The sequence below is a fragment of the Lethenteron reissneri genome, chromosome 21 (genome assembly GCF_015708825.2).
Source record: "Lethenteron reissneri isolate LAM-NWPU_2019-01 chromosome 21, ASM1570882v1, whole genome shotgun sequence".
Classification (NCBI taxonomy): Eukaryota; Metazoa; Chordata; class Hyperoartia; order Petromyzontiformes; family Petromyzontidae; genus Lethenteron; species Lethenteron reissneri.
In genome coordinates this window covers 10,158,410-10,170,452 of record NC_083799.1, presented here as the reverse complement: position 1 = coordinate 10,170,452, position 12,043 = coordinate 10,158,410, and the positions used below count along the sequence as shown (strand labels likewise).

The 12,043-nt window shown below is 42.6% G+C and overlaps 1 protein-coding gene across 1 annotated transcript; it reads left to right on the top strand.

The window, feature by feature from the left end:
- Nucleotides 1-1,118: 1,118 nt before the first annotated feature.
- Nucleotides 1,119-11,752, top strand: RABAC1 (Rab acceptor 1). The gene is made up of 5 exons (XM_061555769.1): nucleotides 1,119-1,218; nucleotides 6,644-6,832; nucleotides 7,602-7,699; nucleotides 8,380-8,481; nucleotides 9,536-11,752. Exons 1-5 carry the CDS (start codon nucleotides 1,145-1,147, stop codon nucleotides 9,577-9,579), a joined length of 507 nt encoding a protein of 168 aa, XP_061411753.1. The 5' UTR covers nucleotides 1,119-1,144; the 3' UTR covers nucleotides 9,580-11,752.
- Nucleotides 11,753-12,043: the final 291 nt, after the last annotated feature.

Here is a 12,043-nt window from a genome sequence, read left to right as displayed (position 1 = left end):
TTTTATTTTATTATTTCCCTTCTACGTGACTTTACCGAAAGAACCAAGAATTTGAATTCCTGCAGTCACGAAAGCTTTAAATAAAAATTTACAATCTTAGTATGACGTTTTGCCAGTCATCACAACAAGCATCAGGCGGACAGCCAGCTTTGTGAAGAAATTCAGTTTTGTTCCTTACATAGAGGGAAAGGTGACACATTTATATTTACGTGATCTAACCAAAAAAACATCTATATTATGGATGATATTCTTTATAGATTTTAAGCTTTCGTGACTGCAAGGATTCATACTCTTAGGTTTTTTCGGTAAAGTCACGTCGGTAAAAAAAGAATAATAAAATAAAATAATAATAAATTAAAATAACTAAATTAAATCACTAGTTATTTTCATTTATTATTATTTTATTTTATTTATATATTTTTTATTTTACCTACTTGACTTTAGAATCAGAAAGGGTTTTATTATTATTCGCCATGAAAGTTCGCACAGACAAGGAATTTACTTTGGCAAGAAGGTGCACTCAACATATAGGAATCTTAAATCTTAAATAAGTGGTGTACAAGTCTAACTATACTAAAGGTACAAAGTCTAACTAATACTAAGGAGCTAAAGTATGTAAAAATTGAATAAAATAAATTTAAAATATACAATAGCTATAATATAAAATTACAAAAATGCAAAAAGGGTAACATAGTGCAAATATGGCAGGGTGTCATTGTGCAGATATAGTGTTAAAGTCAGTTTGAGCGTTACCTAAAAAACCTAAGATAATGAATGATATTGATCAAGAAAGATTCCTCCTTTTAAACGCGGCCATTTTAAACGGAGGGGCGTGGCTTATCGCGCGCACGTGACTTCACCCCTCCACTCCTGGGCCCCTCTCCACCACCTGTGCGCTCACGTGACGTACCCCACCGCCCCGCCCCCCATCCGGAGTTGTTGACGTTGTCAATTCGATTCCCCCCGGTAGCGTTCAACTCAATATCGAATCGATTCGTGTCGCGACCGTTAATCCTATCGTGGTCGTCCGCGATTTCGATTCTGTCTCTTGTTACGAATCGATTCAAAACAAATTCTAACTTCGCGTGACAAATCGATTCGATTTTCCCTAACCGAAAGAGAAATCGAATCGATTGGGCGCGGTATGGCGGACAGGGTTGGAGAGACGGATCCAGCGGAGTTCGGCATGAAGACGGACGGCGTGGGACTCGTGGGCAGGCGAGTAACAACAACAACGACGACGACGATGGGGGTCTCACACTCGACACGGCGCACACCGCTAACAGATTCAACGCGTCGCGTGCGGCCTCGCTAGTCAACACGGTGCATTACAGCGTGGTGGTCAATACGGCCTCACTACAGTGCAGTATTACTGTACTGTGTAGAATGTATACAGTAGGGTATATATTCTAGATTTGAAGCTTTCGTGACTGCAAGGATTCATACTCTTAGGGTTTTTTTCGGTAAAGTCACGTAGGTAAAAAATAATAAAAAATAATAATAATTATATAAATAAAATAATCTTTTATTTCTCTTCTTGGTTTTTTCGGTAAAGTCTTTACCGAAAAAACCAAGAAGATGAATCCCTGCAGTCACGAAAGCTTTAAATCGAAAAATATTTTATTTCTATTATTATTTTTTACCTACGTGATTTTACCGAAAAAAACCTAAGAGTATAGTAGGGTATATACTACATGACCGGTTTATATAATGCGTAGCTGTCAACCCATAGGGTTTACCCCGTATTCTTGTACAGGGAAATTGAGTTTTCAGGTCCATACAGCGTACAGCGGTTTTCAATAAGGGCAACAAAATTCTTTTTTTGTGTTTATCCCTTTGTAGTGGAACTTTGTTGGATGAACGTTGAGATTCATAAGGGGCACGGGGTGATGAGTAAGATCTGAATTGGTCTGTAATACGGTAGGCACTGATATAAGTATGTGGTATATAGTAGTGTATAGTATCATACCTGTCAACCATTACGGTTTACCCCGCATTATTGTACAGGGAAATTGATTTTGCATGCCCATACGGCAGGCAGCCGTTTCAATACGAGCAAAATAAATGTTTTGTCTATTTGTTCGTTTCTCCCTTGTGATGAGACTTTGTGGGATGGACGTTGAGATTTTTAAGGGCACGGGGTGACCAATAAGGTCCTGAATTGGTCTGTATATAATGTAGGGCGCTGATAAGGGGTTGACAGGTATGATAATGTACAGAGAGAAGAGGTGGCGTAGTGGATGGGATCGAACCCACGGCCTCCTGCATGCCAGGCGAGGTAGTTAACATCTCGCCACCGCGAGTTCGGCGTTAGACATGGCCTGCTAATCAATACGGTACATCACAGCGTACGAATCAATACAGCCTCACTGCAGTATATGCTACTGTATATACTATATCTCATGGTCCAATCTAAAACTGCATCCGCACAAACCATGGCAGCAGATGCGGATACCTGATGCACGAATGGAAACTTAAAAAGTCTTCAGTAGTGTGCGAATGTGGTCATCCAGAAGAGACCGTACAACGTATAACGACGCAATGCCCAATTCAGTTTAACACGAAGGCTTTCGCGACCAATATCCATGATATAATGTTTTGGGGTTTGATCGCGTAAACATAAATGTGCCCTTAAACCCGCCACCACCCGACACAGCCAATTAGTAAGGTTTGTCACGTAAACGGAACATATTCGTTACTAGTGTAACGACGACTTGACACACTTCTCTTGACGTGCCACTTTATTGAAGACACGTTCACTTGACACAGGCGGAGACCCCATTGCAACAGCCCCGAGTCTCCCGTGCATCTCCCTTGTATACGGACCGCGGCCACGCCCCCCTTCCCGAACCTTCTCGCTTACTCTGGACGCTCGCTCCACCAGCAGATTCTACCGTCCACTTCCGTCACCTGACCACGCTCCCTTCTCGATCATTCCCGTAGCCACCAGTCCCTTCGCACTCACAGCTGACACTCCTGTCATTAGTTCCTGTGGCCACTAGTGCATTCGCACTGTAGGCTGACTCCCCTGTCATTACCTTCCGTGGCCACTAGTCCACTCACACTGCATGTAGACTCTACTGTCATTACACGAGTACAGCACACCGATGTGTTGGAGAGCAAATCCACAACATTTAAAATCTGAGTATGAGGTTTAGCCAGTAATTACAACTAGCTTAATCAGGCAACAGCCAGATTTGTGGAGAAATACTCCTGTTTCGTTCCAATTCACAATTACGAAGGAGACATCACAGAGATACAACTTCGCTACTCCTGACGCGGTTGTCTGGGCTTGACCACCTGTTTTGCATCTACGTCAGCCATACTAAAGAAGAAGAAGACTACAGTAACAGTGTATGTATGTTGAACTTCTTTCGCACTATATGTAGCCAACCGCGCTTATTGGAGATGCGGGGAAGGACAACAATATAATGTACAGGCAGAAGCGGTGACGTAGTGGTGAGCGCATTAATAACCTGACACAGAGACCCAGCCACGGGCGAACAATTCCCAACCGGCACTGACCAACGTGGTGAAGTATGGGCAAACAACAGCCACGTCCCCCGTGGCGTGAGGAGGCTCTCATCTATCAGTAGATTGTATGCATTGTACTGCCCTTGGACATGTACACACGGATTTCTCACAATTGACTCAGCGCCCAGTAAACATCCTGGTGGTGGCGGTGTGCGTTAAATACCCGAAGTACACCACACACACAATATTAGAAAATAGGATTTGACGTGTCCGACCAACACGCACGTGTCTGCTACGTCTTCAGAAAGAGCGGTCGGACAAATGTTGATGCATTCTCCACTGAGGTGTCATCATATCTTCATGGATGTTCTTGGCATTTCGTTACAATATTTTATACTGTACGACGCAAGTTCCGACCCTCCATGTGTTTATGAAACATTGCATGTGCTGCCCCTTTTGTCGAATCGTTGCTCAATGAAGGCTACCCGAAAGTCGTGCTGGTCGTGGGGGTTATCTGATCAGATTTCACCACGCTGGTCAGTACTGTTTGGAGAAGATGGGGAGCACAGACGTGACAACAAAGTTGCGTAACATTACCATTTAAATTTTTATTTCATGCTGCCAAAACACCACCCCCCCCCCCATGCACTGGTACATCAGCCTGAGTATTCAACGTACACTTATAATTAATCGTGTTCCATCCACTGCCTGATGAAGGCCTCCCCACATCATCGCTTTCTTTGGCGGTCCTGTGATGCCATCTCATTCCACCACGGTCCTCTTGCACTGCAGCGTGATTCCCCTTTGACTGACATTCAATCACAAATATCGACCGTCTTCCCAGCTACAAAACGTGTCTTGTCCAAGCTCTTCGACCTTTCTTAAGTCAACATGATGTCTGTGATTTGCATTAGTTATAATCACTACTGTGTTATCAATGAATTTTAGTGAATAATTTTACTATTTATCTTGATTTTTCCAACAGAATTTCGGAAAATATCTTCAGTGTCATTGTAGAGAGCCGTAGAGAGACAGTTATCTGCTTACCAGACACCTCTTCTGATTTGTATATTATGCTTTCTTGAGATTGTTAAATATTTAAATAATGAATCGATGCTTCACCAAATACATGTGAGAAGTGGATGTGTTTTGTTGTTAATTTTAAATGTCCTAAATATAATTTGTGAACTATTAAAATAGAGTACTGTATGTATATAGTTTCCCAAACCTTGTGCATTCTAAAGAACCTTAATATTCAAAATTCCCCCACCAAAAAAATATACAGTTTGGAATAGCATATACATCGAGTTGACACCCAAAAATAATTAGGATGGAAGTACATGTTTTAGGTGGGGCTCCACAGCACTATTTGACTAATTTTCTCTATAACTATATTGCATGATTTGTACACAGTTCCAAATGCATATTTTCCAGGACACATGACTGAAGTACAATACTTTCGTGTGTGATCTTTGTCCACATTTAGTTAACTTCAAAGGGGGACAGTACTGTACATGCTTTTAGCATGCCCATTAACATGGCCATTACTTGAATCTCTGAAGCCTCACAGAAGCAATATTGTTTGGCGGTTGCAGCCTGGTTGAGAGCAATGACGTTTTGAGTAATGACGTGTGCTTGAGAAGGGCACGGCCAAACACTCCCCCGTCCACCTTCCACGTCTACGTGGCAAGTATTTACCCTGGCATTTTGGCAGTGACCAATGGGTGTACTGTGGAGCATTACTATTTTAAGATCACGTTCATATTTCTCACATGACCGTGACTCATGTCCAACTTAAAATAATTGTCGTATGCCAGTTAAGCTTAAAATGCTAATCGCCGTGCAAACATAGGTTTCCAGTCCTGAATGTAAACGTATTATGTACATGCAGTATTTATCTGTATATAGCAGTGCATATTCGCCTAGTTCTATTTTAATTTATGTTTAATTCCATGAAAAATGTTGGTTCCCTTGCTTAAACAAACACCCAGTATAGCCACGAGGTATACGTTATTATCGATATTAAACGAAGCTGCTTAAAATACACATTTTCATAATTTACAAAGACATAAAATTACTTTTTAATGATAATACTCAAATAATACTTTCTTGGTCAGGCTATTGCTTGTGTCATTTATTCAATCACCAGTTTGTTTTGTAATAACTAGCCTTGCGTCTGCAAGTGAAACATAAACCTAAACATGACTATAACTGGAAAATAAATTAAACCCGAATTGAAAAATTTGACTGACTTGCTAGACAAGCTAAAACATACCTAGATATGTCAGATCACACAGACTTTGTGTGTGCAAGAATTAAGTGTGTTCACTGTCCTTTTGGTTGTCTGCATTTTCCATGAGTCTTCCAGTTTCCCCCCATTTCACAAACATACTCATTACGAAATCGGCCAAACATCTCGAGCAGGACACTTGTAATTGGAGTATTGCAACTCAGTTGAGGCTTCCCTGGCTATAGCAATCTTTTTGCTAATGTATTCATTCAAAACTTTACAAGTGGTGGTATGCATGGGTCGGTGTATTGGTATAGTTGTTTGTGCACTTTGTTATGAAGTGAATTTTATTTCTGGCCATAGTTAACATCAGTAGCGAATATCTTTGGTTCTTCCGGTAAAGTAACGTAGAAAGAAAATTAATTAAATAATATTATACGAGGCGTTGTTTCTCTGTCTCTGTGTGTCTCTTAAATGTAGCAATCTTTGGAAGAACGTAATCAACCAGGTAGGGTGTTGACTGTTGTGTTAGCCGACTCTCTGTTCTGTGTTGTATTGCATTATATTTCTAAGTTCACTAGGTTTGTTTTCTCATTCATTCTTACCTGATGACGGTTGCTTGTGTTGCAATCGAAATGTATTTTATTATTTAATTTATTTTATTTCTACGTGACTTTACCGAAAGAACCAAAGAGTAATTCCTGCAGTCACGAAAGCTTCAAATTAAGTTTAGTAGCAAATATCTGAACCAGTCCCCCCCCATAGGTCAACTCGGCTTTCATGGTTATTTACATCAACATAGGCAATTGCTGGCCTCACCATCGCCTGGCCTACCTTGTTGACCTTAATAGGTGCTTGCTAAACAACACGTGGCACTATGGCCTATAAGACTAACAACGGAAAAAACGCTTGCTATTATGTGGGTGTGTGTGTTTGCAGGCTGGGGCGAGTACACGCATGGGTACAGCAACGGCGCACATTGCTGCGCCCCTGGTCCTCCTTTGTGGAGCAGAAGCGTTTCACGCGGCCACGCGACCTGAGCGAGCTCTGTCGGCGCGTTGTCCGCAATGGCGAGCACTTCCAGGCCAACTACATGATGGTGTTCCTCGGACTCGCCGTGTATTGTGTGTACGAAATCGCACCCTGCAACACCACAGGGTTCTGTGATACCGCGACAGTCAGTAACACTACGACACTCCGTGATACCTTAACATTCCTTAACATCACAACAATGTGACTGCATAATATCATGGAAATAGGGGATCATGTGACACTCTACCACCATGACACTGATATTGTGATGCTGCACACCATGACAGTAGAGCACAATGTGACACTCAGCAACCCCACAACTCTGACACTGGACACTCCATAACACCATGATACTTCTATGTCTGTTATACTCCACCACAATGTCATTACAGGGACTCTTTTTAAAACATTGATATTAAGCTTTAGAGACAGACTGGATTTGAATTTTGCATTTAGACATGCGTCTTCCATTTGGTTTATGACCAAATCAACTGGAACGTGCCTGGTCTTGTTAGATCTCGGAATCGAATCAGGGTTTAGCCTTGATAGGGATTTGATGGGCGACCACTATGTATGTCACAGGTGTTTTAGGGTGTTGTGGAGCTGCTTTGTCAGCAGAGGGGAGTGCAGCGCAGCATATTCCACTGCTGTACCATTCTTTTATGTTCCAATGTCTATGCTCCCTGCCTATACGTACCTGCACTGAAAAATATAGTGAAGTATTATCAAATAATCCCATGGCCCGCACAGTGTAGAAAAGCCTTCCAGAAGTTGATAGGCAAAATACCCATACATACATGCACTCATTTTATTTGACCATGTGGTGTTTTACGTGGATGTGTGGCGTGGTACTTTGGCTGTGCAGGATGACCTCGCCTATGCTGCTGCTTGCCCTCGCCGTGTTCCTGGGCGCGTGCTACATCATCAGCCTGCGCTCACAGACCTCAAAGCTCGTACTTATAGGTGCGCTGCCCGTGCACCTACACCACAGGGGAATCTGAAAGGCGCCTTTTGTGATTGCGTTAAATTTTAAATCAAAGTAAAAAAATGTAGTTTGCCAAATCTCACAGAAGGGAAATGGCAATTAAATCATCAACACACAGGCCTTCCATTTGTTTGGGGAAGGCAGCATTTGAAGTGTTTTTTTTGTGAGTGGGTGCAGTGCATGTAAATGTGGAACTGGTTATATAAGTTGTGGGGAGTGCATTTTGATATCAATATTCTAGCTCCTGCCTGCAAAAGAAATCTGGACTCTATTGTATGTAGGGTGTGTAGGCATATATGCCTACAAAAGACATTTATTTTTTGGGGAGGAGGTGGGGGGAGTGAAAAAAAATTTGGTAGGGGTTGACAATTTTTGGAAACTTGTTGGATAAACTTTTTACACCCACATAACGTTTTGAGTCAGGCCTTCTGAAAGGCTCTTTTAATTTAGTTGACGGATAAACGGACAAACAGAAAGTCGGGATTTTACTTTCGATAACACCTCGGTGATATAATGGCTATTTGAACTTTGCTTGGGCCTTCCATAGTACTACCTCACCTAAAACACATGCCAGGCACAATATGTCAATATCCTTTGCCAGCTTTAGTGCTCTTTAGTAGATTCTGAATGTTGAATGGCGATTGTGTTGTGTGTGCAGGTCGTGAGCTGAGTGTGACACAACAGTACGGGGCAGCAGCAGGCGTCTCCTTTCCACTTTTCTGGCTGGCTGGCGCTGGTTCTGCTGTCTTCTGGGTTCTTGGTGAGGCACAGGGTCACTGTGTGCACACTCCTAACAATACACACACACACCCTTGTGTGCCTTGTGAATGTGTGTATATTTGTTGTGTGTGTGTATATTTTTTTATATGGGGAGTGGTAGTGCAACAGTTAGCGCGCTGCACTACAAACCCGGCCACCCCAGTTCGATTCCTGCTCACAGCCAACACCTGGGCTTCCCCAAGGTCGACTCAGCCCGAAATTATTACTGGTGCGGTGTGTAAACATCGCCACTGGGGATACAAAGGCGGCCGTGCATGGTGCTGGCCACCCACCTCTTGTGCCATGCCGGCCTTCATAGGTGCTCACTAACAGGACTTGCTCCAAAAGTCTGTTAAGGCTAGATGGAGGATCTTTGTCTTTGCGTATATATGAAGAACAAGTGCAGTGGATCATGCACTGATCTATGAACCCAAACCATGGATAACTTTAGTCTCAAGTGGTATCCAAACTTGTCCTCAGTCTCCCCTGAGTCGACTTAATCTTAAGATTATTATTGTATGAACATCAGCAGTGGGGAGACAAAGCCAGCCGGGCATGAGGTATTTACCACTCGCTTGGATGTAAAATCGGCATTAATTAATACTTGCTAACAACACTGGAAAATACTGCAAACTGAATACGTAAGAAGAGAGCCACTTTATTTACACACGAGAATTGAACCTTACAATACTCTAGCACCATGATATTTTAAATAATAAAAAAATCACTCATCTTTTTTTCTGGAAGCTCAAAAAACCAGAGTAAAGTCCACTTATTATTTACAAACTCATTATCCATTGTTGTGGAGCAGAACTTTTTCCACATATAAATGTGAATTAGTCCATTGGCTTGCTTGCTTTCCAGACCAATGTTTTCCAGCATAATTTATTTAAGCAAGTAAACTCTGGACTGGTTTTGACCTTATTTTGTACCACATTAGCAGAATCAGGCTTTTTAAACAAATGCTGAGTTACAAAATGTTATGATGATTATGTGGTTGCATAATAATGCCTGAGGCTTGAGAGCGGTAGACTAACCTGTCTACGTACCAACAGGTGCGACTCTGTTCGTCATCGGCGGCCATGCCTCGCTGCACTGAGCTGGAACAAAACGACTTTGAGGAGCTGCAGATGGAGAGTGTGTAACCGTGGTCGTGGTGGTGGCGGGGTTGCCTCCAACAGGGGCACTGGCACAGTCACCGCTGAACGCGCCGCCATGCCCCCCCACACAACCGCCAATATCTGTTATCACGGTGTCCTTGCCAAGCACCGGTTGTGTGTGTGGTGCCGTATTGATGCACACCAGCAAGTTAACATACCTTGGCACTTTCCTGTGTGACATGAGTCAGTGATGCACTTTCCTGCTATTGCTTTCACATGACTTTTCAGATTACGTAAAATATTTTCTATGTTTAGATTGTTCTGGAGGTGTTATTATGAATGTACATATGTACATATAGTATACCATATTACATTCCTTATATTGCCATGTGGTGAAGGTTATTTTTTTTCAAATACATTTAATGGTAAAAATGGAAAACAAGAACAGGGTATGTGAATACGAGTTTGAGAATTGCTGTGTAAAACATTGAAATGCTTTGCAAAAGAAAAATGATTAAAATACACTTTACATTGTGATTGCATTTTAATAACATGCATACAGTTTATCTGTTTCCATATTCAATACCCCTGGTTGTTGTGGTGATTGCTTGTAACTAATAATCTTTAGTTTTAAAATATGTTGAGGGATACAATAACGTGTTTTGGGAAATAGGATTACATTCAATAACCTCCCAAAGTGTGCAAATGTTACTTGCCCGCCTCATAAGTGAATGGATACGTACACAAACCATTTGTGAGGTGAAACAGACCACTTGCAATTTCTGATTTTCACTCGTAGCCCTCATTTTCTGACGTGGGTGAGGTGGCTCAAGATTGCTCTTTAGAAACCTGACCATTGCTGAGGTACTGAAAGTTATGGGTTCTTAGCTGGGGGTCCAATGGGGACATGAGTTGGCTCCAGTTCTGATGGCCATAGGGGAACTCGTGTTTTGTAGCTGCTGATGACATACGTCAGATTAATATGAAGGTGAATACAATAATATGCCTGTGGGTGAAGGGCTATAGCCTGACGTCCAAGCTTGGTTTTTTCCTGGAAACCTGAGGTGGATCTGAATATCCTACCGGACCTGTAGCCACTGCATATCCCTGGGTTCCTTTGATGCCGTCGCGGTCTGTGCTGGCATGTCTATAAAAAAGACAAGTGACATGGAGTTAACACCACGTGCATTTGTCATTAGCCACAGCTTGTCTGGCTTAGCATATACATACCTGCAAATCAATATTGCTCTTTTTGATGGGGGGGGGGGGGTTGGGAGGATCTAAAAATGTTGGTAACACCTTGCAACTGTATGAAGTTGTGGAGAACAAGCTTTTAGGGCACCGGCTGTAATGAAAAGTTTTACAAAATGTAATAAAAACTATGAGAGTATGCACGTCTTCATTTCTAAGCTTTTGCCTTTTTAAGATATTGCAGAGCACACTAATGTATGCGATATATTTATCTCTACGATGATGGTTATGGGAAATGGTAGCATCGTGTCTGGGTCGGCTTAAAACAGGTGTGGTCACCACAGCCTGTTTGCACAGAGCTGATGGCTCAGTTACTCCCAGTTAATGAGTTGATGGCTGAGTTACTCTGCATAATTAATGAAGGATATGACCAAAGTGCACTGCAGCAGAGCAAACGTTTAAGATCCTCTTACCTCGTTTGCAAAAATAGATCGCATGTTGGACTAGTATCTCGGAGCACAATTGAAAATGTCTCGCAACAATTACAGAATAACCTCACCCTCTATTATTTCCCAAGTGTCCCTTGTTTAAAGTGATGTCGGTACAATGTTTTCATCTGGATGACTGAACCTTTAAGTGGGGTCTGGCGATGTAGTGTCGAGGATAAATTATAAAACGCAAATAAATTGGTGGGCGCGGGGAATTGGTGTTGCCGGCCAAAGGTGACGTGTATGCAGGACCTCACTCGTGAGGTTCTTCAGATTCCAATGCTTATCTCTAACCCATTGAACATGAAACATTGGGCCAACGTGGGTCCAACGGTTCCAATCACATGCCAATGTTGGCCCAACGCAGCATGTTTAAGGAAATTGCTTGGTTATATTTTTGGTTCTTTTGTGTGCTAAATAATACAAAATGAAAATTCTGTACAATCGCTGTAACTGAGTTGGCTTCAAAAATAAAACAGGTTGTGTAACACGAGATCCGTGGTTCCGTGTGTAGTGACTCTTTCTCGTCACGATATGGTGCCGGGGCTTGTGAAGTCACGGCAGGTAATGTCATTACGGGCAGCCGGGTTATTGGCTGCAGTACCAATCCTAGCGGTGGTTGGGTGAGCGCTGGTTAGCGTGGAGGCACCGCGAGCAGTGTGCGATACCGGCTCCCAGTGAGGGAGCGAGAGGGAGCATCAGCCAGGGTTACTCTGGGGCATGACACTGGCTGAGCTGTTGTCACGTGACCGGACGATACTGGAGGGGGGCCACCGGTGGACGG

Coding starts and splice junctions, on each gene's coding strand:
- RABAC1 (XM_061555769.1), top strand. CDS start 1,145: ATGGCGGACAGGGTTGGAGAGACGGATCCAGCGGAGTTCGGCATGAAG. Junction 7,700..8,379: donor CTCAAAGCTCGTACTTATAG/GTGCGCTGCCCG, acceptor TTGTGTGTGCAG/GTCGTGAGCTGAGTGTGACA. Junction 8,482..9,535: donor TGCTGTCTTCTGGGTTCTTG/GTGAGGCACAGG, acceptor ACGTACCAACAG/GTGCGACTCTGTTCGTCATC.